The 24,992-nt window shown below is 52.2% G+C and overlaps 1 protein-coding gene and 1 long non-coding RNA gene across 4 annotated transcripts in view; one reads left to right on the top strand and one right to left on the bottom strand.

Moving 5' to 3' along the window:
- Positions 1 to 4,173: 4,173 nt before the first annotated feature.
- On the top strand, positions 4,174 to 7,392 carry LOC128316065 (uncharacterized). Its single transcript, XR_008299495.1, has 2 exons — positions 4,174 to 4,914; positions 5,330 to 7,392. It is a non-coding gene; the product is annotated as an uncharacterized LOC128316065 (long non-coding RNA).
- Positions 7,393 to 11,039: 3,647 nt separating this feature from the next.
- Positions 11,040 to 24,992, bottom strand: part of ACTN1 (actinin alpha 1) — a 95,635-nt gene continuing 81,682 nt past the window's right edge. Inside the window, exons 11-22 of one of the 3 annotated variants that reach the window (XM_027066016.2) lie at positions 23,957 to 24,104; positions 20,550 to 20,700; positions 19,962 to 20,070; positions 19,341 to 19,481; positions 18,359 to 18,541; positions 17,922 to 18,056; positions 16,593 to 16,772; positions 15,696 to 15,842; positions 14,709 to 14,789; positions 14,204 to 14,269; positions 12,849 to 13,007; positions 11,040 to 11,464 (exon numbers count right to left, since the gene is read on the bottom strand). In XM_027066016.2, the coding sequence (XP_026921817.1) occupies positions 11,306 to 11,464; positions 12,849 to 13,007; positions 14,204 to 14,269; positions 14,709 to 14,789; positions 15,696 to 15,842; positions 16,593 to 16,772; positions 17,922 to 18,056; positions 18,359 to 18,541; positions 19,341 to 19,481; positions 19,962 to 20,070; positions 20,550 to 20,700; positions 23,957 to 24,104 (1,659 nt within the window). In that variant the 3' untranslated portion in view covers positions 11,040 to 11,305. The remainder of the gene's footprint in view (positions 11,465 to 12,848; positions 13,008 to 14,203; positions 14,270 to 14,708; positions 14,790 to 15,695; positions 15,843 to 16,592; positions 16,773 to 17,921; positions 18,057 to 18,358; positions 18,542 to 19,340; positions 19,482 to 19,961; positions 20,071 to 20,549; positions 20,701 to 23,956; positions 24,105 to 24,992) is intronic. The other 2 variants (XM_027066019.2, XM_027066018.2) reach the window with 2 other exon arrangements.

Below are 24,992 nucleotides of genomic sequence, written 5' to 3' on the forward strand. Positions count from 1 at the left end.
CACTGGGTCTTTACTGACCAAGCTTACTCCCTGCTTCTCTGCCCACCGCAGGCCCTGGGGAAAGCAGCTTGAAGGAGATCCCAAAGGTGGCAGTTTGGCGAAAGACACTAATTGCAAGTTCTCTTGTCAGACTGGGCTTGACTAGTAGGATGGCCAGGTCAGGGCTCCATGTTCAAAACGGCTGGTGACAGAAGGGGCCACTGGCAAGGCCTGTCTGGGTTCCAGCCGTGGGGGCTGGGAAGAGCCAGTGGGATCGCAGATCAAACCAGGGTCGCTGACCCCAGAGACCGAAGGACACCTCTCCTTTCTCCTCCTCTATGCTGCAGCCACCTGCACCCCAAAGACCTGGCACCTCCCACATGTGCCCCTTACCCCCCAGTTGGGCTTCATTTCCTGATGACCCCTGTGTGTTCAATTGCTCCCTGCCAGGCCTGGTGGGTTCAAAGCTTATGCTTGGACACTCAAGTCTCGGCCAGAAGAGTCTTTGGCTCTCCCAGGCCTAAGGGTCCCCTTCCCTCTGCCCGGACACACATCCTGGCACCAGTTCTCACCTCTACTACCATTGTCGCTTTGCTATTCCCATGGGCTCAACAAATATTTGTACCCAGGATGAGCAGACGCTCTGTCAAGTACTGAGATGACAGGACACCACAGAGGGGGCAAGGAGCAGGAGCAGACACAGTAGAGCATGGCAGGTGTTACAGGGGCAGTGCTGTGCAGAGAAGGCTCACGCCCCCCACCCCCCGCCCCTGAGAGCCAGCAGCGGGCACCTCCTCTCCACCTTGCGGTCCGGGCCATCAACTTAGTAGATGGAAATCAGCCACGGCGGGGGAGTGCTTATGCCACCGAGATCAGCAAATGCTGCAAACCAGAGCTCTATTTGTTTGCTAGACGGCAAGATGGTAACCGTGTACTAGCAGGGACCCTGCGCCCGGGGAGGGCCACTGGCTTGGTTGGAGTTCTCCCTCAAAAACAGACCCTGAGTCAAGGACTGAAGAACAGGGGTTTATTTGGAAGCTGGTGGCCAGAAGCAGCAGTGGTGGGGCCCGAACTGTGAACAAGCTGGCCTCCCTCCCCCCCACCCCTCTGCTTTCCAGCCTTGCCTGCCGCTGTGCTTGCTCAGCTTACCTCACAGGACCTCTTCCTTGCAGGGGTTTGTCCTGGTTTCAGAGCACTCTGAGGGCTTCGTGAAAAGCAGCCCCCCAGCAACCAGGATTTGGCTCCCAAGTGGCCTGTTACAGTGCCTCATCTCCGCACCTCCTCCCCCCCACCATGGGGCCTGTCCCAGGGATTAACTATTCCAGATGCGGGATGGGGCATTTCAGCTCAACAATACTACCTGCCCTTACTCTGGGCCCCTTGCCAGACAATGCAAAAGTCCCCACCAACATCAAGGTGCCTAATTTCCATGGGGGTGTAGGGGAGGGGAAAAAAACAACAACTTTTTTTCCTCTACCCATCTCAGGTTCATAGCTCTGCATATTAGACTAACAAAAGACTGATTTCAGAAGTATTTTCCGCTTTATGTAGAACTACTCCTATAATAGCAAATGTAATATTAGAACAAAAATTTTCTTCTGGGTTTTGTTCCACGGGTATTTGGACTCAGATTCTTAAAAAAAAAAAAAAAATTAACATATACTTCACAAAGTTGGAAAAAAAAAAGTTAACAAATGATAGATCTTGGAATGATTCAGATGTTTGTCTATTTTATTTTTTTATTTTTTTAAACGTTTATTTATTTTTGAGAGACAGAGCACACGAGCAGGGGAGGGGTGGAGAGAGGGAGACACAGAATCCGAAGCAGGCTCCAGGCTCTGAGCTGTCAGCACAGAGCCCAAAGCAGGGCTCAAACCCACGAACCATGAGATCATGACCTGAGCTGAAGTCGGACGCTTAACCGACTGAGCCACCCAGGCACCCTGGTATTTGTCTGTTTTAAATGGTAGATCTTCCTTAAATCAGATGGATGATTAATGATTCAATCCATATTTCTCTGTGAAAATCACAAATCTGAAATAACGATCGTTGTACCTCAGAGAAAAGGCCTCAACACAGAAGAAATTCACTTAATGCTTTAAAAAGTAGATAAAGAAAATTGAGATCATTTTTAATCTTTATTAACTTTTTAATATACCAAGTTATACTTTCTCTTTGAAGTACCAAATCAAGTAAATGGAAGTTAATGACAAAGGCTGGAGTTCTGATGAAAAAAGACAGATCAACAAGGGGAAAACAAACAGAAGTTTATTAACATAGTCCTCCCACATACACATGGGAGCACTCAGAGTTGAATAACTCAGAAGGATGGAGGGGCACCTGGGTGGCTCAGTCATTTGAGGGTCCAACTCATGGTTTCAGCTCAGGTCATGATCTCAAGGTTTGTGGGATTGAGCCTCACATGGGAATGTGATGACAGTGTGGAGCCTGCTTGGGATTCTCTCTCCCTCTCTCTGCCTTTTCCTGCTGGTATTCTCTGTCTGTCTGTCTGTCTCTCTCTCTCTTTCAGTAAATATATAAATAAATACATAAACATAAAAAAAAGAAGGTGGTTAGAACTTGACCTTATACAGCATCTTGACTGAAGAACAATACATATTTAGAGAAGCAACAAAACACAGAAAAAGAGCTTTCAGTTTCTAGGGCAGCAAGTTGTGGGAAGGCAAATGAGGAGAAGTATGTTAAACAAGGGCTGGTCCCAGCCAGGTTTGTTATATAGGTTTCTTTAGTGAAACGTGCCGGAAGATAAGGGTATATATAAATTTTTTTTTCAACGTTTTTATTTATTTTTGGGACAGAGAGAGACAGAGCATGAACGGGGGAGGGGCAGAGAGAGAGGGAGACACAGAATCGGAAACAGGCTCCAGGCTCCGAGCCATCAGCCCAGAGCCCGACGCGGGGCTTGAACTCATGGACCGCGAGATCGTGACCTGGCTGAAGTCGGACGCTTAACTGACTGCGCCACCCAGGCGCCCCAGATAGGGGTATATAGAGTTCTCTCCGGTGACTAACTTCTGTCTTTCCTAGTAGAGAGGGAAGAAGGGGACACTCACACTCAGGCAGATAGGAGGAGGACAAGGAGCCTTTCTTGTATCTGCTTTTGCTTCTCAGTCGCCTTCAGTTCAGAATAATCCCTCTGCAGAAATGGCCTATTCTGGAGCAGCGTCCTGGGAGATGCACCGTCAACCGGTGGCGGAATGCCAAATAGACGGATTCCCCAAGTAGAAGAGAGCAGGGAGAGGAGGGCCGGTTCTCTCTTGGAGGCATCCTTATCTGCACATTGGGGACATTGATCTCCAAGAGTTACTCAAGGAAGGGAACTGAGGCTGTGTATATAAAACCACCTGTCACAATGGTTGGCCTGTGGACATTAATCGACTCCACATCTATGACTATTAGTTCTTTTTTATATCCAGACAGAATCTTCTCCAGACAATGATGAGGTCTTACGTTGGTGCTTCCCAAAGTGTGGCCCGTGAACCTGCTTGGATTACTTACTGGATTCTACCTAGAACATCCTAGGGACAGATCCCCAGTTCCCTTTGCTCCTCTTAGACCTACTCCATCATGTTCTCAGGGGACAGAGCCCTGGACTCTTTGACAAACTTCCCAAATGATTCCTGAGCACAGCCGAGTTTGAGAACCACTAGTAAGGCGAATGAAACATTGCTTCTGGGGATTAGAGAGACCTGGGTTCAAATCCCAGTTCTGTAACTAAGTTAAAATGTCTATGCCTTGATTTCCTGGTTTTTAAAGGGATAAGAATAGTATGTGTGGAGATTAGATTATATGCATGTAAATTGCTTAAGACTTGGGCTAGCACAAAATAAGTGGTCAAACAAATGTTAGCCATTTTTTTTTTCCTGCTAAGTGTTCCTGGTTGCATCTGCTGTCCCTCTGTGGCACAGATCAAGGCCCCTCGCCATCTCAGCAATTACTGAGTTGATACATGTTGGGAGCAGGAAAAACAAAAACAGGGGAGGCTGGCAGGGTGAGAGCTTTGGTATCGCCCTCAGCGGCTCTCATCTGTGAAACGCTGTAAAGACACACTTGGCCACTGGAGGGCAACATCCACCTAGCTCGTTTTCTCAAAAAGCATCTTCAGATAGTGTGGGAGGGTGGAAGCCTTAATGGGGAATCGGGGTTCTTTGCATTACTTAACGTCCACTCTACTCCAGGCAGCGCTTAGTGCATAGGTGTGCCCTAAAATATAACCTGGAGAGACAAGTTTGGCATAAAGAACTGCTTTCCCATTGCCTTGAATTATAAAAGGGGAATTTTGCTCCTAAACCTGGGGTCTCCCACGGGTGCCCAGTGATAGCTTTCTGAGTGTCCACATGCCTGGCCACCAGGATCCCACAGCCCTCTGCAGGCACACAGAAGGCTCTTTCTCACCCTGCCAGCCGCTGGCTGCACATGAAGAAACACGCAGGCAGCCCTGGGGGAGGCGGCAGCCCCTCCCTGCATGCTTGGTGTTCCCTTCTCGACGTGGCAGCAGGGACGGATTCTCCAACGCAGGTCCAAGCGTTCTAGAACCGTATTCGGACTGGGCGTGGGACCCCCTTGATGCTCATCTCGGGTCTAAACCGGGGCTCCCAGGTGAAGCCACACTCCAGGCACTCCCTGAGAATGGGCTGTGTGTTTATTTGGGTTATTCCCAAAGCAGCCTCCAGATGGCTGTTTGCGCTGTGAGCTCCGGGGGCAGCGGGACTGAGTGGAGAAACGCTGTGAAACAGTTGCAAAACCCGTGCATCACAATCAACCCATCCAAGGGGTAAGGGAGCTGGTATTCACTCTTCCTAGTAGCTACTTCCCGGCAGCCTGCCTCGTCCTCAGGCCGAGTCTCCTTCTGCGGTTCTGGGGGGAAAGTCCCCAGGCACAGAGATGCAAGAACCATAGGTGGAAGTTTGCTGGGTATGGGCGGGGCAGTGCCAGCAGCTGCTAGAGGCTGCCTTTGCCTTTGGCCGTCGTGTTGACCCCAGTGCCCCCTGCCTCCAGCCCCTGATCTGGGGTGGGAACCCCTTCCTTCCCACTTCCGTGGATGATGTCACGCTGGCTGGCCAGCATCAGCACCGGGAGAACCCACTCCTTATGCGAGTTTTGCGGGGAAGCAGAGCCTTTCCTGTTGCTTGCCGTAGAGTCCTGACATGCCCACTCTGAGTCCAGGTGGCCTGGGTAGGGCTGCACCCTCCAATCTAGGCTGAGCACCCAGGCCAGGCCGAAGCCGGTGAGCAAATCTCATTGCCCTGGCTGAGGCCAACATGTGACATACCTCCGGGGGATGTCATTCTCTTCTCAAGGGCGTCGCTTCGTCTCTTCTCTTGGCTAGACTTGAAGTTGCAAGGTGGTGAGGCTGGAGCCCCTGGCCATTTTGCCACCTCAGAAGGAGAGCCCGTTTGAGAATGGAGTCAATCCAGGGAAACTACGTCCTGCTGGCCTTGGTGAGCCCCTGCCTCAGGCACCTGGGAAGACAGCATTACCTCTGGACACTTCATTTATCCAAGTCAGTGAAACGACCCTTCTGGCTTTACCAGCGTACGTTGGGTTTCGTGACTCTTGCAGGCAAGTGTCCTAATCGTTAGATCACCCAGCAGCTCCTGATTATCATCCACAAATGATTCGAGGTTGGGTAACAAGTTATCACATCTAATTATCTCATGCTGATTGTGTGTGGAAACAAAAGAGCCCTCTCTCTCTTTTTCTTCCCGCCTCTCTCTCCTCCCACGCCCCTTGGCTCCAAACTTGGCTGTTCTGCACAGGGCACTGGGCTATGGGTCAGGAGACCTGGGTTCTCACCCTAGCTCTTCCTCAACCTACCCCTGTGACCTCGAGCAAGCCAATGCTCTCAGGCTGTAATCTTCTCCTCTGTCAAATGGAAAGGCTGGACTTCGTGACCTCTTCGGTTCTCTAACACTAACATTCCATGGACATCTTTGCCCTTCATCCCACATTTAGCTCGTCACTGAGGCCCACTGAAGCTTCCTTGGATGTCTCTCAGCCAGCCCTCCTGCTATTACCTTGGAAGAGGAGTGGCTCCTCCCTTTCTTCCTGAAATGCTGCTTTCACCACTGGCTCTAAATTTAGAACTAAAAAGAATTTTGCAGTGAGCCTGGGAGGGCTCCCTGGGAAAATCTGGACGGACAAGGGGACATCTCCGTTAATTCCGATCCTCAGAGAACGAAACTGAGATGAAACTTCAGCTCCTAATTTTCCCAGACAACTCAGTGTCCTAGACTGTGTCCTGCCTGCAGCCCTCACCCCCTCAGCCCAGGGCCGCTAACCAGTCCACCCACCTCCTGTAGGCCCGGCCATTCTGGCCCTTTTGGGGTTTCAGAGTTTTGTAGCTTCTATCTCCCTCCTCTGTGGACTAGTGTTTTTAGGGTGAGGGGCTCTGGTCCAACAGCTGTGGCAGCCTCCCAGGGGCCAACTCAAGCTTTTGAAGCAGGAGTGGTTTCTCCAGAGCCTCAAGCCTATAACATGGGCCCCTGGCGTCAGGGAGGCAACCAGGCTCCCGTGAGGCCTGAACAATGGAGCAGGTGTGAGTTTCCTACTACTGCTGTAACAAATTACCACAAACATAGTGGCTTCAAACAACACGAGTTTATTATCTTATACAGGCATCTACCTCAGAGATATTGCAGGTTTGGTTCCAGACCACCACAATTAAGCAAATATCACAATAAAGCAAATCAAGTGAATTTTTTGGTTCTCCACTGCATATAAATGTATGTTTACACTATACTGCAGCCTATTAAGTGTGCGATAGCATTATGTCAAAAAAAAAAAAAAGATGCATGTGCCTTAATTTTAAAATACTTTATTGACACAGAGACACGAAGTTGGCAAATGCTGTTGGAAAAATGGCGCCGAGACACTTGCTCGACTCCCGGCTGCCAAAAAATTTCAACCTGTACAAAACACGGTATCTGTGAGGTGCCATAAAACAAGGTAAGCCTATATATATAGTTCTGGAGATCAGAAATACAAAGTCAGTAGCAGGGCTGCGTTTCTTCTGGAGGTTCTAGGGGAGAATCCATTTCCTTGTCTGTTCCAGCTTCTACTAGCCATCCACGTCCCTCAGTTTATGGCTCTACAGCACTCCAATCTCTACCTCCACCGTCCCTACCTCTTGATGAAGGCCCACCCAGATAATCCAGAATATTCTCCCCATCTCAAGATCCTTCAATACATCTGCAAAGTGCCATCTGCCATGTGCAGTGGCGTAATCACACGTTCCAGGGATTAGGACAGGGACGTCTCCTGGGGACTATTATTAAGCCCACCACAGAGCTCAAAGACGGGAAGAGGACTCCCCTTAATGGTATTTTTCTAGAACCAGGCCTTTTGCCTCAAGAATTTTTAAAATAGCATAACAAAGCACAGCTAATTTTTTTTTTAAAACTATATTAATACTTATTGTCACCTATTAAATGCCTATCGTGTGCCAGGCACAAAAGGTAAGTGGCATTATTGATGCCATTTGGGGAGGTTATTTACCTCGCTGGGGAGTAGAAGGGCACACCTGAGCCCACGTGTCTCCTTTGAAAGGCACTGATGTCAAAAGAGGTTGTATTCGTTCCCTCAGTGACAGGAAGGCAGACCCTAGTCTAAGGCTGGGTTTAGGTGGGACGACTCAGAGGCACCCCTCACTACACACGCCACCCTTGGACACCCTCCATACTGAGCAACCCTACCTGGCACAGGCCAAGGTACTGGCAGAGCCTCTGATCCCCTTCCAACCTAAGGAAATCTTAACTGTTCTCAGTTGTGGTAACTCACTCACCACACTGACTGTACCCTTTGAGCATTAGTCCTGTGTCCAGGGGACAGTTTTGAGTTGGTCCAGTGATGGAGGACACAGCAGATTCCTGAGACAGGCCTGGGACTTGGAATGGTCACAGGATCTCAACCAAACGCTTGACAGGCCAGAGAGAGAGGAGCTGTTTTCGTAGACTGGCCTTCATCAGGCTGTCACCAAAGTCCCTCCAAATGTATGGACAGAGGCAGATAAAAATACAAGGGAAACGCATGCTCTACATAGGCAAGAGAGTCAATGAGCTCATCCCAAGGATGCAGGAACAACCAACTGCCACCTGCATCAGGACAGAAAATTCCACCTACCCTATCATTGCAAGTAAGCTGGAATTGTTTACAATGAAAATTGGCAAAGGGTGAAACATAAGAGATGACCAGCAGGTGAGGGGCATGGGCTCGGGGCACAGCAAACAGCCCTTGACTATTGGAGTCAAGGCCATGAGTTCACCGGTGCCTTGGGTGAAATCTAGAAGTGGGTGAGCACTTCATTTTGTGTCCTGGTTTGGAATCGCCACATGACAGATGTCACAATTCTGAACCTGTGACCCGAAAACCCAGCAATGAGCCACAGGGGAACTTAAAATCACCTATGTAGAAATAAGTAAATGGATGAAGTAAGTCAGACTCTCAGTATTAAGATTCTGGAGGGGGGGGAGGGGGGTTACACAGTTTTATACTCGTGACAACTTGTGGCTTAATCTAAGGAGTTTGAACACATAAGAGAGCCCAGCACCTATCTGCTTTGGGATTTTCATCTGGAATGTGTAATTGAAATTAGATGCATGATTTTAATTTTGGAGGTGTGAGAGAATTGTTAGTAAACAGCTTTGCACTGCTCCAGAGGACTTGATTTACATTTATAATACTTCAACTGCTTTGTGCTAAGACTTTGCTGCTTCAATTTGAATTTGCCTTGGTGGGAGTCTGATGTACTGGAAAGAATGAAAATTCGTAAATATGTTTAAAATATTTAAAGGAACTTAATTATTTTGGGAAATTTAAACGGGGTTGTTTGTGGGTGGTAAACTTAAGATGTATGAATGATTAGGACAAGCAAGAGTGTTTTTACTTTTACAGAAAAAATCATATTGTCAATATATTAAGACAAGTGTGGTGACCTAAAAAGCTTAAGAAACAGGTTTTAAAATTTTTATCTCTTTAACAGATTGAACATTTAAAGTAACTATAATCATTTGCCCACATACAAGCACGCTTGAATATTGAAAAAATCAAATAAGGGAATTTCTCTAAAGGATGTGGAATAACTCAGTAAGCATACTTGCATTGAAAGGACTCTTACACAATTTCTTTTTTAAAGCAAGCAGTGAAAAGGTTGATTGATTGTACCTCTGGAAACTGTGGTATGGTAAAGTGCTTGCACCCCAGGTTTAGGAAACTTTCTGGTTGGAACGATTTCCCCTTCTCTTCAACTCCTGTCCCACTGTACCCTTGGTTAGACTTGCATATAAATAGCTAAAAGAAGCCATCTTATGTATTGGCCTCTCTCAAAGGACTCTGACCTTCCGAGACCAGCCTCTGGCCTTGTTCCACGGCTCTCCCCGTGCAGCTATACCCACAGCAGACCGACGGCTGAGCATTTTCTGGACTTTTTACCAGCCAGTGGTAACACTGACAGGAATGTTTCCCAAAGCAAATGCCAACCTCTACCCCAGCTCCTTCCTTCTGAGTGGCCTTCTTGCCTCCTTCCCTGGGAAGTGAGTATTCCAAAATGTTCTAATATTCTTGGAGCTCTATGTGTTACCGCGATGGCTTTCCAAAAGCACTATTATTCCCACTTAACAGATAAGGGAACTGTAGTGCAGTTTACCCATTTGGGAAATGGCAGTCTACTGCACTATTACTGGTATGATCACTAATTGTCTTTACTCCCTGTACTTGAAGTAAAAGCCTCAGGGAGGAGAGACAGGTAAGGAGAAAAAACTACAGAAGCCAGAGCAGTGCACACAGATCCCCTGGGGATCTTGTTAAAATGCAGATTATGGGGTGCCTGCATGGCTCAGTCAGTTAAGCGTCCAACTTTGGCTCAGGTCATGATCTCACAGTTCGTGGGTTCGAGCGCCACATTGGGATCTGTGCTGACAGCTCAGACCCTGGAGCCTGCTTCGGATTCTGTGTCTCCCTCTCTCTCTGCCCCTCCCCTGTTTGTACTCTCTTTCAAAAATAAATAAACATTAAAAAAAATGCAGATTCTGAGTCTGAAAGTCTGGGGTGGGGCCTGGGACTCTGTATTTCCAGCAAGCTCCCAGGTGATGCTGGACAGCTGTTGTCTGTGGAACATTTTGAATAGCAAAGGGTGGGAGGGGTTTTTGAGACCTCAGTGCGTTCCCTTGTAGCAAAGATACAAGGAAGGGGGGCATAGAGATGTCACAGAGCTGTTTCATGCCACAGAAAACAAAGGTAGGACTTATCATTAAACAGCCCCTTCCTTTAATGGGTCACATCTGTGACCTTATTCTCAACTCACAGGAGCCTTCCGAGGAAACCACCTTTTAAAATAAAGGGGGTCGCCTGGGTGGCTCTTTCAGTAAAGTGTCCAACTCTTGGATTGACTATGCCAAGGTCATAAACATATTAAGGTTGGGTACAGGTGGCCCCCATCATCCTTGACCCCACACACACACTTCTGGAAAACAGTAAGCAAGGAGCAAGCAAAAAGAGGTCATGGGAACGCTGTCGCTTTAATATGGTGTGTGACAAGCAATACCAAAGTTGTCCACACTCTCCGATCTTGTTCTGACCATTTTTAATAGGCAATATTAAAATTAAAGGGAAAATAGTGTGTGCTGATAAAGAACCTAACCACACTTCTGGACTTAAAAACGAGAAGACAAGCCACATAAATTCTCTTCCTTAGAAAACAGCCATTTCAAAAGATTTTCTTTAATATCATAAAATATTTTCATGGACAAGTGAGCTAGCAAACACACATGCACCAATGTGCCTTTTGACAAGATCCCCCCACCCCCACCCCCACCCCCACATCAAGGTGGACATGAGATTGGCGAAATGAATACAGCAGATGATACAGAGAGGAAAAAAAAATCGATAAAAAGTATGGAATATAACATTGTGCTTGGTTATTTTCCTATGTCACAACAAAACAAAACATTTCGGTGCAAACAGTTAATTTTTCCTCTTTTCCATTGAAGTCTGGTGGAGAAAAAAATACTTTTTCTATAATAAAATATGTGGTTTTTTGGTGGTTTTTTTTTTGTTTTTTGTTTTTACTTTTTTTAATGTAACTTTTTTTTTTCTTTTTTTTGCAGAAAATAATTTTGTAAACTGTCACTTTGCGGGCAGGGCGGCTCGACGCCACGTGGGTCCCGGCTCGCCCAGTTCGAGGGTTCGAGGCTGCGGGAGGAGACCAAACCCGGGCTGGGGTGGCGGGGGGGGGAGGGGGGGGAGCAGCGGGGGCGCAGGGCGGGGGCGCACAGCGGGCAGGGCGAGGGCGCTGGCCGGGGCCGGCGGGTTAGAGGTCGCTCTCGCCGTACAGCGCCGTGGAGAAGGACATGTAGTCCAGAGCACCGGGCACGGCGTCGGGGCCGGTGTAGGGGGCCATCCGGGCGATGCAGTACTCCGCCTGATCCGGCGGCAGCTCTCGGCGCAGCTCGTCCACCGTGATGTAGTTCTGCAGAGAGAGCGGGCGGGGCGGCCGGGACCCTCACTCAGGGCGGCAGGAAGTGCCCCGCCCTCCCGCTTCTGGATACGCAGGCATGTGTGTGCACACATATCCACGTGTACACCAAGTATACACGTGTGTTTATTATGCATACACAGGCATACATATACACCACGAAATACACAGGCATTTAAAATCTCCTGTTTGCCATTTCAACACCGACTTTGGCCCACTTCCAAGCTAATTCCAAGTGGGAACTGCACCTGTAATTTCATGTACCACTCTAGTCTGCAAGAACCATGGGCAGGATCAACACCAGCAGGTACTCTGGTGGAAGACAGGGGACCCCACACCCACTCAAGCTGGGCTCTGTGGAGGTCGTGTCATTTCAGCAAATACAGTGAGCATCCAAGTTTGACACCCGGCTGCTGTCTCCTCCACTACGTTGGCAGGTCTTGGGCCTGCCCCCGCCCCCACCCAGCCTGGCTCCCGGTCCAGGTTATCTGCTTGCCCATGACAGGCCTCCTTGGAAGCTGCTTCTCTTGGGAGCTTCAGGCTCCAGAAGGGCTCACTCACAGGATCTGACCCACAAGGTGGGCTCCTAGCCCCATGCCCTACTTCTTGCCAGAGTCCCCTAGGAACCAGTTTCAAGGAGGGTGGGGTTGATCAGATCCCTCCAGAAGTCAGGAGACCAGGCCCCAGAGTCACTTCAACAAGGTGGTTTCTGAGGGTCATTCCAGCTCTAGGTATGACTCTGATAAGGTGTCCCTGAACTTAAATCAGACCTTTAGGAACCTCTATAGGTTCAGGCTTTTTTCCCTTATTTTTCCCTTGAGGCATAAATCCCTATTGGCTTTCATTTTTTATAACTGAATCTCTCCCGTCTGAAAGGAAAGGATGGCATTAAGGATTAAAGGAAATCTGGCCTCTAGAATCCCTGCTTTGCTAGTTTCCCTTGGTGCTCCCACTTTCCCACTGCCAGGCAGGGAACTTGGGAAATTTGGAAACCAAAACGGATTGCTGCTTGGGGTAGATAAATGCGAGACATGCTTCCCTCCTGCTCCCCTCCAACCTTCCACACCTATGCCCAGAGTGACGTAAGGGTGACATCACCCTTACATCACTCAGTCACATACCCCCCCGACCCCCACTCTACCCACCTCTGCCACTCATCACTCCATCCCAAGTGTGAAGGAGTCCCACGCCCTGGCAGGAGACCCCTTTAAGCTAATATGTGTCCTAACACCTTAGCAGATGCCCAGGCATTACAGAAATGGGTAGAAGTGGACAGCACTGGGAGGCCCCAGTGGGAGGAAGAGGCTATGGGGTGCAAGTGGCCTCCCCTCCAGATCAGAGTGGCCCCTGCATGGTGCCCACGCCATAGCAGACCCACCTTGTCCCCAGCCAGGATCTTGAAGGAGGCCATGACTTGGTCTGCTGTGTCCGTGTCGGCCGTCTCCCGAGACATAAAGTCGATGAAGGCCTGGAACGTCACTACCCCCAGGCGGTTGGGGTCCACAATGCTCATGATGCGGGCAAATTCTGCCTCTCCCTGGAGAGAAGAGCCAACCCCAGGCCTGTCAGCCTCTCTGCCTCAGCCCGCTGGGAATCTCTCCTATGGTCCTGAAGCCCCAGGGGGCTCAGAGTAGCCTGAGGCTGTCAGAGGCGGGGCGCAGCGGCCCTCTGACCTAACCTGGGCTGTCCTGAGGGCATGACAGGGACACAACATCTAGGAGTGGAGACCCGGTTCAGGCTTCCCGCCCCCTGCAGGTTCCCGGGGGAGCAAATGCTGATAATGCCGGTCACAGCTGTAATCACAACCAGTGCACGCCAGGCGCTACTCTAACCACCACACACATTTCATCTCACTTAACCCTCACCACGACCATAGGACACGGGCATTTATTATTTCCATCAGGCTTCCACATGAGAAACCCGAGGCCCAGACAGGCTTGGTGACTTGCTCAAGGTCACACAACCAGTAAGTAGTAGAGTTGGGACTTGAACTTGGATGGTCTGCCTCCACAGCCTGTGCTCTCCCCACCACCCCGTACTTTGTGTGTCAGACTTTGTGTGCCCAGCATTCAGGGAAGTTCCTTCCTTTAACCCTTACGACAGGCCTGCAGGGTTCCCCTGGTCCCCAAGCTGGAGCTGGGATTTACTCCTGGGCTCCCCACATAGACAGCCTGCGCCCTTGCTCTGCCCTGGGCAGCCCACAAGCTCTGCGCTCTGCATCATGGCTCAGGAGCTGCCCGGCCGCCCAGGTAGGCCCCTGCTCTGCTCAGAAGGCCTGCGTGGGAGCAGACCACTGAGAAAGTTGTGCAGGTCAAGGGGCGGCAGGCGTGGCTGGAGCCCCCACCAGGGCAGAGACAGAAATCTCTTGCTTCACGAAAAGACGAAGTAGAGCCAACTCGGGGCCAGAAAGGCCAAACTACCAGTCCTTCCTGCTGGCTTTGGGGTCAGCCCCACCATCTGCCATGGGAGTGAAAAAGCCCATCTCCACAGTAAGTACCAAAAGACAACGCCAGCACCGAGACGGAGGGGAGAAGGCCAGGCCTCGGGGACACGCACAGGCCATGAGGCCAGGCCCAGACTTCAGGGCGCCATCTTCCCCACTGACCAGAATCTTGAGGGCCCTCCGGGGAGAGCAGCCCCTAGCCTGGGGCCTCCAGCCTGCCCTGGCCAGGACTTGGCTTCTCTGGCCAACTGGCTGGCCCTCGCCAGAACAGAGGGTGGGGTTTACATTACCATGTTGTAACCCATGGAGATAAGGCAGGCGCGGAAATCATCCGTGTCCATCATGCCTGTCTTCTTCTGTGGGGCAGTAGCGAGGGTCAGAGGCAGGAGGAGGAAGAGCCGGCCCGGGGCCAGGAAGACAGGGAACAGATGGCCAGAGGGAAGGTCAGGGTATACGGTTGGGAGGTTTGGAGGGGAAAAGGAACACAGGAAGAGACACATCCACAGGGAGGAGAAAGAATAGGGAGGTACAAAAGTTGGTCCACAGGATGGAGGGCAACGAGGAGAGAGGAAGGTGGGCCCCGAGCAGGTTCCCACGAAAGACAACCAAGGGCAGAGGTCAGAGGTAGGAGCCCGACGCAGGCCAGGCAGGGACAGCAGGAGAAGACGAGCCCCGAGGCCCACAGGAAAGGGAAGACAGGGAGATCCAGACAGAGAGAGAAAAGAAAAAGGAGACACGCGTTATTTCTCGCCCCGGATGCCACCCCTGAGCGTGCTCCATGCAGGAGGCGAGTACCTGGGGGTCGTTGCCAATATCATAACCCAAGCTGATGAGGCAGGCTTTGAACTCCTCGGGACCCAGCGTGCCGGAGTGATCCTGGGGCCGCCGTGCGCCAGGCAGCGAGCCATGCGGTGCCAGGGAGGTGGAGGCCGTGAGGGGAGGGGGGTGGGCCATGCCCCGGGTGGAGGGTGGTGTGTGTGGGGAGACACAGGGACAAAGGCATGCGGACGGAGAGGGTGGAGGGTGGAAGGGGCAGGGGAGGAGGGGAAATAAAAGTGCACACGGTTAGACACACGGACCAGGTCCAGAGGGTGCCCTCTCCCTGGCACACACAGCCCTGCTCCGGGAAGCAGGCCAGAGGGGAGCACGGTGAGCCGTGGGGGTGCCCAGCCCACCCCAGCCCCAATGCCCAGACCCGGCTTTCTAAGAGGGCCTCACCCACCTCACCCAGGAGGCTGGAGGACAGTGAAGCAGGCAGAGGTGGTGGGCAGCACCTGGCCCCATGCTTCCACCCCTCTGGCCGCCCCGGAGCCCCAGGGCACTGGGAGGGGCAGCCCACACAGAACCCAGCCTGTCCCTAAGCTAGGATGAGAACCCATGACCTAACATCACTGACACCCCCATAGCGTCTCCTGAAGGCTGTGGGGTGGGGATGGGGGGTGCGGTGGGGAGGAAGCCTCTGCTCCTCTGTCCTGAGGCAGAGGCAAGTGATAGTCCCCACAGCCAGGGGACATCAGGCCTGTCCTTAAGGCCATGGTAGCCTTGCTCCCAAGGGCTGACCCCTCATGGCAGAAGAGCAAGCGTCATGGGCCAAACAGCCTGTCTCTACCCACTACATCAACTCTTGCTTCAGAAAAGCAGGGAAATTCACAGGACACCAGGACAGGTTGACAGCACTTCCTGCCCAGGAACTGGCCCGGCATGGCCGCCCATCCCCTGGGCAGTGCCCTCCAGGGCCCTGGGGCAAGGGTTGGGGGCTGCTCTAAATGCAGGGGCTCTCACCCGGTCAAAGTGGTTGAAGGAAGCTCGGAACTCGTTCATCTGCTCCTGGCTGATGCCTTTGGCATCTCGGGTCAGGATCTGATTCTCCACCTCATTGATGGTCCTGGCGATGGTGGTGAGGAGCTGCTCCCAGCCCACACGGATGTGCTAGGGGTGCATGAGGGGCCTGTCATCAAAGGGCCCCCCCCCCCCCAGGCCCGGACCCAGGCCACTCGTGGCTACTCCCTTCCCCCAACTGTCAAAATGGCCCAAGCAATCAAATCCAGCCTTCTGTCCAGATTTACAGCATCACCAAGACAAGGACAACACACTCTCTAGGACAGAGAACCCAGATGATGAGCAGGGAAGTTCAGGCAGGGCAGTGGCCTCTGCCTGGGACAGCAGAGACCAGAACTGACAGCGTGGGTCAGGTCAGAAAGGAGGGCAGGTTTGGTAGAGGGAAGGATTAAAGAACAAAGCCTGGGTAATTCCCCCTATATCCTGCTCTGTGACCTCACGTATGTGCCTTCATGGCCCGAACAATTCATCGCCTGGAAAGCAGGTGCCTAAGCCAGTGTTTGGAGACCACCCGCATCTGAATCACCAGGGTGCTTGTTAAAAATTTTGATTCCTCAACCCCACCCCAGACCTCGTGAATCAAATTCTGGAGATGGAGCCTGAAAGTCTGCATACTCAACAAGCTCCCTGGAAATTCAGAAGGCCCTGAGGACCGAAGACCCCGAACTCTAGGCGTGAGAAGCAGTGTGTATCCCCTCACTCCAAAGAGTCTGTCCTCCTAGTATGACCAGCTAGCTTCCTTGGAAGATGAATAACTGTCCCCTGCCCCAGCCCAGGGGGCAGGGAGCAGAATGGGATCCGGGGCTCCCTTCCTGGAGGAGCAAAGCCGGCGCCACCCACCTCCATGGTGTAGTTAGTGTGCTTGTTGTCGAAGATGAGAGCCTCCTGGATGAGCTGGTGGTCGCCCTCCAGCTGGTCGATCTTGGGCTTGTAGTTGACGATGCTCTTCTCATACTGCCGCAGGTGGCTGAGCTGGTCCTCCAGGGTCCCGTGCATCTCAATGGAGATCCGCCCAATCTCCTGCTCACCCAGAAGGAAGCCCTGGTCAGACTACCCCGCTCTGCGCCCCTAGGGTAAGGACTGGGGTGCCTAGGTCATCAGTCAGCCCCTCAGATGATTCCTCGGTTCCTACTCCAGCACCAGGGAACCCGTCAGTGGTAATTAGTAAGCCGAGAGCAAGACACATTCAGCAGGGATGCACTTTGGCATGGAAATAGCATCATAAAGGGGTATGAAAAACACTGTCATCATCAGATGAAATACTTCCTGTCTCTCAAGTAGCTCTCAACCTCAGAAAGGGGCTGCAAGGTCAGTTGCTAACCTAAATGCTCATTCCTCTGCTTGCCATTCAAACTCCCCGCCCAAGCCTGTTCCCAACTGTCACCCATCTCAGGGACTCTCTCTGTGCCCAGGGAGCCAGATTCTTCACAGCCTCAGAGCACCAGACTTACCTCCTCAGTGGCTATGCCTGCCTTGGCCTGCCTCAATCCCACTGCCCCATGGGCCAGGCCTAATCCCCCTTCCTGTCTGTCCTTCATCCATGTAAACAAACATTTGTAAAAGCCCTTTCTGTGCACTCAATTCGACCCAGCAAATATTTCCTGAGCACCTACTATGCACAATGTGCTAAGCAGATAGGGCTGGGGTACAGGAGAGACACAAACATGACCTCGAGATGGTCTTTGCCCTCAAGGAGCTCGGAGGGACACCATGCTCTAACCCTAGCAGTGCCCCCTTCCCTGATCTACAGAACCCCAATATCTGGCCCAACGATTCAATAAAAAGTTCTATGCCTGCCTGAGCCTCGGTTCTCTCTCTGGAAAGATCCTGCTCTTTGCTCAAGAGGAAGGGAGGCCTGGTTAGCCAAATAAGCTGAAGTAAGCTAGTCAGTTCCCCAGGCACTCATCCCTCCGTGGGACTTTCTCAGGTGGCTCTTCAGTGGCATCCATGTGCAGGTCTTCGCTCCCGAACCAGACATTGGGACCAACCCACCAGCCTTCCCTGACAGGCTCCACACCCTCTGTAGGGCAGCAGACCAATCTTGAACCTATTTAGGAATGCATTCCTCCACGAGTCTCGCCAAGGAGGAGACAGGGCAAGCCTGACTGGCTGGGATGGTGCTGGGAAGGGGTGGAAACCCCTATCCCTGCCTCCCATGATGGGACTTACCTCCATCTTGGTCTGAATCCAGGGCCCGATGACATTGGCCTGGGCTGCGAACTGCTTGCGTAGCCTCTCATTGTGCTGCTGGCGGGCATGCTCCTCCGTCAGGGCCTGGTCCCTCCGTGGCACCAACTGCCGCACCTGGGGTGGGAACAATCACAGAACCTTGGGAATGGACAAGCCACCTGCCCCATTCTTCAGATCAGGGAATGGAGGAGCCATGAAGGGAAGGGGCCAGTCAGTAAATAGAACAAGAGTGAACATGTTGCCCTGTTCCAGAAATTCAGCCATTCATTAACTTGGCAGATGAACACTTGCCATGTAATGATGAAATAAATAAATAAATAAAATCAATGAAAACCAACAACAAAAAAGGTAAAATCCCTGCCCTCATAAAACTTGCAATGGCTCAGCCACAATGTCCCACCAGCCCTTGGACTCACGTGGTCCCACTTGCTATTGATCTCCTGAGGAGTGATGGTTGTGTAGGGGTTGGTGCCCGCCATGTTGACGTGGTAGGTCTGGACAATCTTGGACACCTCGTTGTGGATACCCAGGATGGCCAGGCGTTCCTTGTCGGCATCAGGGAGGGTGGCCTTGAACTGCTCATGGGCTGTGGTCAGTCCCTGGATGCAAGAGAAACACAGTGACTGGTGCCTCGTGTGGGCAAGATGAACTACGGGAGCCCTACAGGTCCCAGGGTAGAGGTGGGTGGGAAGACCACTGAAGGCATGGCCCCACACCAGCGGGGAGACCTGGAGCATCAACCAAGGATGCTCATGGCTGAGAACCAGGAGAGCAGGGCTGGCCACGGGGAGGTGAAGGCAGAGCCATTAAAGCAACCGCTTCATGCCTGTGGCTGGTAAAGTCAGGGGCGACCACCCTAGAGTGCGCACCGCCCCGCAGTCAGGTCGGGGACAAGTCTGCTCCCCAGGTGACCTCCCCCAACCCAGGCTCTCCCTCTGCAAAATCTTTTAAACCTAATACACCACAGCTGTATAAAAGAATGGGGAAGTGGTTTATTACAATGCAATGAGCTCCAAAATATTTAAAGATAAAGGGTTCAGAATACAGTACCCAACAAAAGCTACCTTTTGTGTTAAAAAGGGGTATGGGGAAGAACGTGTTAATAAATAAATCTATTTGCCTGCATGTGCAGAGACTGTGGGGCTGGGGGACAAAGGTAGGAGGGAGAATTTATCGTATATTCTTTTTACCTTTTCGGTTTTACACAACCTGCATAAATTACCTAGTCAAAATAAATAAAATGCAATTCTTCCAAACCTATCAACTCCTTGCTTGCTATCTCCATTCCCCCATCCTCTCCCTAGAGAGCAGTCATGCAGGAGTAAGGTTTGCAGGGTGAGGTTTCCACGGGTGTCTGGTGGGGGTGCAGCTTCCAGGGGTGAGGGGTCCGCAGCGCACCTGGATCTCCTCGATGGTGTGCACGATGAAGGTGTCCTGCAGATCCTCCATGGCCCCCTCCATCCAGTTGTTGAAGGGTGCAGCCCGCTTGGCATACTCCAGGTACAGCTGGTCAATGGTCTCCAGCAGTTTCTCTGTCCGCTAGGAATGGCAGTTGAGGGGAGGGGGTGGATAGAAGGGGTGCAGCAGAGTCAGATCCAGAATCACCACTCCCTGCTCCCCCCACCCCTGAACCCCCAAGGTCCTCCTGGCCAGCCACAAGGGGTCCAAGTCTGGAAGCACCAGACTAAGTCAGACCGAAAGAATAGACTTTCTCTGGGACACTGCTTCTTAATGTGGGGTCTACAGACCATCCCACATTGGAATCACCCGGCCTGGCCCCCCGTCTGGTTTGTAGATAGGAAAATTCTCCAAGGGCTGGGGTTGGGCTGTGAAGTGCACTGAACGATGAGGGGGAGGTATGGTCAGGGCCACAAAAGAGGCGTCTCCATTAAGGCAAAGCCCAATCCAGCGCCAGGGTGAACCTTCAACAGGCCACGGCAGGTCCAGGCAACGCAGTGGAACCTTCTGGCCCAAAGCAAAGAGGCACACAGAGCTGCCATCTCCCTCAGGGGCCCTCACCTCCAAAGCTTCCCTCCGCTTCTGGGTTAGGGCTCCCAGATTGTCCCACTGGTCACAGATCTTTTGGCACCGGGCGTTGACACTGGGTGAGTCGTAATAGTCCAGCTCACTGGAAGGGAAGAGACAGGAAGAGTCAGGTGACCCAGGTTACCTCCACGGCCTACTCTCTTCTCCCTGGGGCTGGGGTGCGCTCCCTTTACCAAGACCTTCCATGTGCCCTCCCCCTGCCAACTCCGTGGCTTTCAGAGGACCACTGGGAGATGAATGAAGGCCCGTTCTAAGGCCCCCCCTGCACCTGAGCTGGAGGCGATACAGTCTTGACCCCAATGTCCAATGGCAGGGAGTCACTGAGGCCCAGCGAGAGCTTAGGGTACACACGGTCATCCTCTGGTCCTGCACTACTTACAGGGAAGGACCAGAGGCCCTCCACGGGAAGGGTCACAGGCTCCTTCTCCACCTGGGGGATACTCAGAGTCCTCTGTATTGACGCCCTTCCCACTGGGGCACCGGCTGTACCCAGCCCCCTCACTTTTCATGGCCACGCCCCACTTCCCCCACCAGCCCCAGCCCTCACTGGGCCTCGCATACTTGAGTTCCTGTGCGATGGCGGCAATTTGCTCCACGCGGTCCTGGTGGGCGGCGAGGTCACTCTCAAAGGCCTCATGCTTCTTGAGCAGGGCCTTGATCTCCGAGAGAGTGGCGGTCTCGTAATCCTTCTGCCGTAGCATAGCCTCTTTGCCTGGGTTCAAAGAGAGGGACACAAGGCTAAGCGGAAGCCAGGGGCCCCCATCTTCTTGGCTCCAACCATCCACCCCTTGGGACCCCAGGAGCCCCATTTCCAGGAGTACATCCCCAGAAGATGTCCACCAGATAGCTATCGATCATCTGCAGTTCGAGAAAGCAGATGTGCAACTGAACATCCCCTACGGGGCCAGGTAAGGGAAGTTACTACCTTCCATGGAACATGGTACATGTTCCATGGCCATGAGGAGCAGTTACATACAAAGGCTGCGCAGGGCTATGCCCTATGGTATAACCAGGAAAAAATGAGCCAGGCACCTCAGGGGCACCCCATCTTTAGAGTTTCTCCAGCTATTGTTGCTAGCCCCCAGCAGCCCTGCAGGGACCCCTCCCCTGAATTAGTCTCAGTTTCTCAGCATGTCTAGTGCCCTCTGCAAATAATCCACCACTGGCCAGAATATTCCCTGTCAGGGACACTGCCCTCTCTTTAGGGGTGGGGCAGGGCTTGCATTTCTTGGATCCCTCTTTTCCAGGAGGAAATGGGATGAGAAATGAACCTCTTGGGGCTGTCACTACATGACGTCCACCAGCTGTCTCGTGAAACACCCGGTACCAGACTGGGGCTGCCCTGGCCTGCCCACACGCCCACCTTCCACGTCTGTGTCCACCAGGGATGTTCTGCCCTGCTCAGCAAACGAAAGCTGGGCCGTGAGGCCGGAGACTGTGCCTCATGTGGCCCTCCTTCCCTTCCCTCTACTTCTCTTTCCTTTGTTTTTTTTTTTTTAAGATTTTATTTTTAAGTCATCTCTGCACCCAATGTGGGGCTCAAATTCAAGATTGTGAGATCAAGAGTCGCACGCTCCCCTGACTGAGCTAGCCAGGCACCCCTCCGCTTTCTTTTTCTTTAAGTCCAAATAATAATATGACAAGTTTAGGGGAAAAAATTACAGATGAGCCTACCTATCTACCCCTTTTCAGTCTTTCCTTATACGGAGGCTGTGGTAAGACCATAGGGTATATGTAAATTCTGTTTCCTGCTTTTCAAACATTCAGCAGCACACCATCAGAGTCTCTGCCTTGGCGCCAGCTTTCCCACGTGCCCCCTCCGGTGGCCAGCGTTCCATCACGTGGCCGAACCACCAGTGGTGTAACCACCTGCCGCCCTACCGTGTGGCATTCAGGGCCCTCGGCTTGTGCTATTATAGAGGGTCTCATGGCAACCATCCGCAGACGTGTGATTTCCCCATATTTAGGGTTAATTCTTTAGACAGTCTCAAGAATTCCTAGGTCAGCAGGCAAGAACACCGTTAGGTGGGGATGTGTGTCACTGGACTGCTTTGCCCAGGGGCTGCGCCCGCATCTGCCGCCAGCGTGCCGGCACTTCTCATGTCCTTGCTGGCGGCTGGCCAGCTGATGGGGTCCCTGCTCTGTACCTTTCTGTGAGCGGTTCCTTGGCCCTGGAGAGGACACAATAGAAGCGCGTGGGTGAACTGGTACAGTCTCCAGTATTCTGCACCATCCGTACCTACATAAAAAACTTCGCGCATGTGTGCAGGGGCGGGGGGCGGGGCAGCGACCTCACATCCTAGCTTTCTTACAACACGGAGCAAAACCCAACCTCCTCAGGCTGAGTCAAGCACACTCCCGTCTCCTACCAAGCCGGGCGGCCCCTGAGTGGCCACAGCGTACGGCTGTCCCTAATCGTCTCCAGCCTGAGATCGGAGGAGCCCAATGGAGCCCAATGGGGGAGTCTGGGGACATTGTGCCCCAGCAGCCAATAGGATCTGCCGCAGGGGCTCCAGCCGAAGTGGCTGCAGAACCCTAGGAGGAAATGGCGTGGATTCTTCTCCAGCCCTGGCCCAGGTTCTGAGGAAAAGACGATTCCACGTGTGATTCTCTCTCTTTGGAGTTAACTTCAGCGGTCAACAAGCAAACACCAGACATGGCCCTAAATGCCTCTGAGTTGGAGTAATGGAAACACACTTGTGCTAACAGGGAAAAGGCTCTAGGTCACTATAATTGGGGGCCAGAAGGCAGTGGAGGAAGAATATCCAGGGCTACCATTTACTGAGTACATTCTACGTGCCATGCACTAATCTAAGCATAAAAGGTACTTGTGATACTTATGCCTACAACGATCCTACGAGGTGGTATGCTGAGTTGAACAGTGTCCCCCAAAACTCATGTCAACCCAGAACCTCAGAATCTGGGCTTATTTGAAAATAAAGTCTCAGGGCACCTGGGTGGCTCAGTCGGGTTAAGCATCTGACTCTGGATTTCGGCTCAGGTCATGACCTCAATGTTTGTGAGTTTGAGCCCCACATCGGGCTCTGTGCTGAGAGTGCAGAGCCTGCCTGGGATTCTCTCTCTTCCTCTCTCTGTCCCTTCCCACCCCCCTCAAAAATAAATAAATAAGCATTAGAAAAAAAAAAAAAAAGGAAAAAGAAAACAGGGTCTTTGTAGATGCAATTAGTTAAGATGAGGTCATGTGAGATTAGGGAGGCGACTAAATCCAATGACTGGTGTCTTTATTAGCAAAGGAAAGAGAAATTCTGTCACTGAGACGTAGAAGCAGCCATGTGGGGATGGAGGCAGGGACTGAACTAAGTCAGTGACACCAAGGATGGCCAGCAACCCCAGACGCCAGGAAGCAGCACAGATGGCCTCCGGCTCAGAGCCTCCAGAAGGCATCAATTCTGCCGACGCCTTCCCTTATAGAACCCCTCCTGACCTGTGAGAGAACACGTTTCTGTTAAGCCAGCCAGTGTGTGGTCATTTGTTCTGGTGGCCCTAGGAAGCTAACACAGGAGAGGACACACGATCATCTGCATGTTACAGAAGTTGCTGGTCCAAATGTACTCTGCTTCTAGGTGGTAGAGTCGGGATTCGAACCCCAACCTAACGGACTCAGGGAAGAAGAAATCATCACGGTGACAAGAACCATCAACAAATTACACATACACAGCATCGTACCATGCCAGGAACTCTTCTCGATGCTTCAGATGTAGTAATCCATCAAATTCTCATAAACCTATGAAGTTGATACTCTGATTATCCCCACTTTGCAGACGAGGAAACTGAGGCAACCAAAGGGCTGATGAACTTGTCTAACATCGAGCAACCAGTAAGACACAAGGCAGAACAAACCAAAGAGCAGGAGAGAAAGGAGTCGTGGCCTGGCAGTTCAGTCAGCGGAGCACGAGGGTCATAAGGGTCAGAACCCTCCAGGAGGCAGGAGGTCAGGCTGGCCTTACCGTCCGTCCAGGCCTCGTGAATGGAGGCTTTCTGCCGGAATTTCTCTGCCAGGTGGTCGAGCCGCTCCAGCCTCCGGATCTCGTTCAGCAGCCACTCCTCATAGCCCTTCTCTGCCTGCTCTAGGCAGCCCCAGGCATTGTTGATGTCCTGTAGGGATGAGAGGCATGGGGTCAGCCCCACCTGGCCCCCAAGACCCGCAGAGCTGCCCCAAGCCTTCTGGAAGAAGCCCCTTTCCCATCTCAGTTGTACCCACCCAGCCCTCTACTGGTGTTAACTTGGGCTTCTGGACACCAGGCCTCCCGGGCAGGGAGTGAGGCCCAAGTCCACGTGGGCCACCCAGCTATTGGGCTGTGGGTGTGCAGCCCTGTGAAGAGCCCAAGGCCCTCTGTGACCCAGGATTCTGGCCAATCACAGAGGCTGGAGGGCCAGACAGTGGAAAAGAACAATAACTGAATGAAGCAAGCAGGCATGGGAACCTCACGGCCTCCCCACATTTCTGGATCTGTTCATGGGCTCTGGGCAGTAGCCTGGAGCCTGCAGGGACCCTGGCCTGGGCGAGCTGGCCATGCACCTGAGGACAGTGATGGCTGCTGAGTACAACCCACAGCCCTTCAGGCAGGGAGCCACCCACCGGGTCGTCTCTACAATTAGCACAAGCGTGCCCGCTGGGCACATGTGGGCTGAAGCCAGCCTGCCCGCCACCTGGGGCCCAGGGGACAGGCCGCATCTACCCAGAGGGGGCACTTCTAACTCGCACAGAACACCCTCTGGTCAGCTGAGGCTCTGGCCACCTAAAAGCTGCAGATGCAGCCTGGAATCTACAAAAAGACTGCAATTTTCCAAAGTGCATACACAATGGAAAGGGCCTATTTCTTTCCTCCAGATTCCCTGGGATCCTGCCGGCTTCCAATGCTGTTTGCTGGCTTGGCCGTTCCCTGCCCTTCCCTTTTATGTCCATGCCTTCTCATGATTTCTCATTTTGAAGGCCAAAAGCTCTATCTTGGTGGGTTTGTAAATTTTCTTTTGCATGTTTGT

This window comes from Acinonyx jubatus, chromosome B3 (assembly GCF_027475565.1).
Source record: "Acinonyx jubatus isolate Ajub_Pintada_27869175 chromosome B3, VMU_Ajub_asm_v1.0, whole genome shotgun sequence".
In the NCBI taxonomy this organism is placed as follows: domain Eukaryota; kingdom Metazoa; phylum Chordata; class Mammalia; order Carnivora; family Felidae; genus Acinonyx; species Acinonyx jubatus.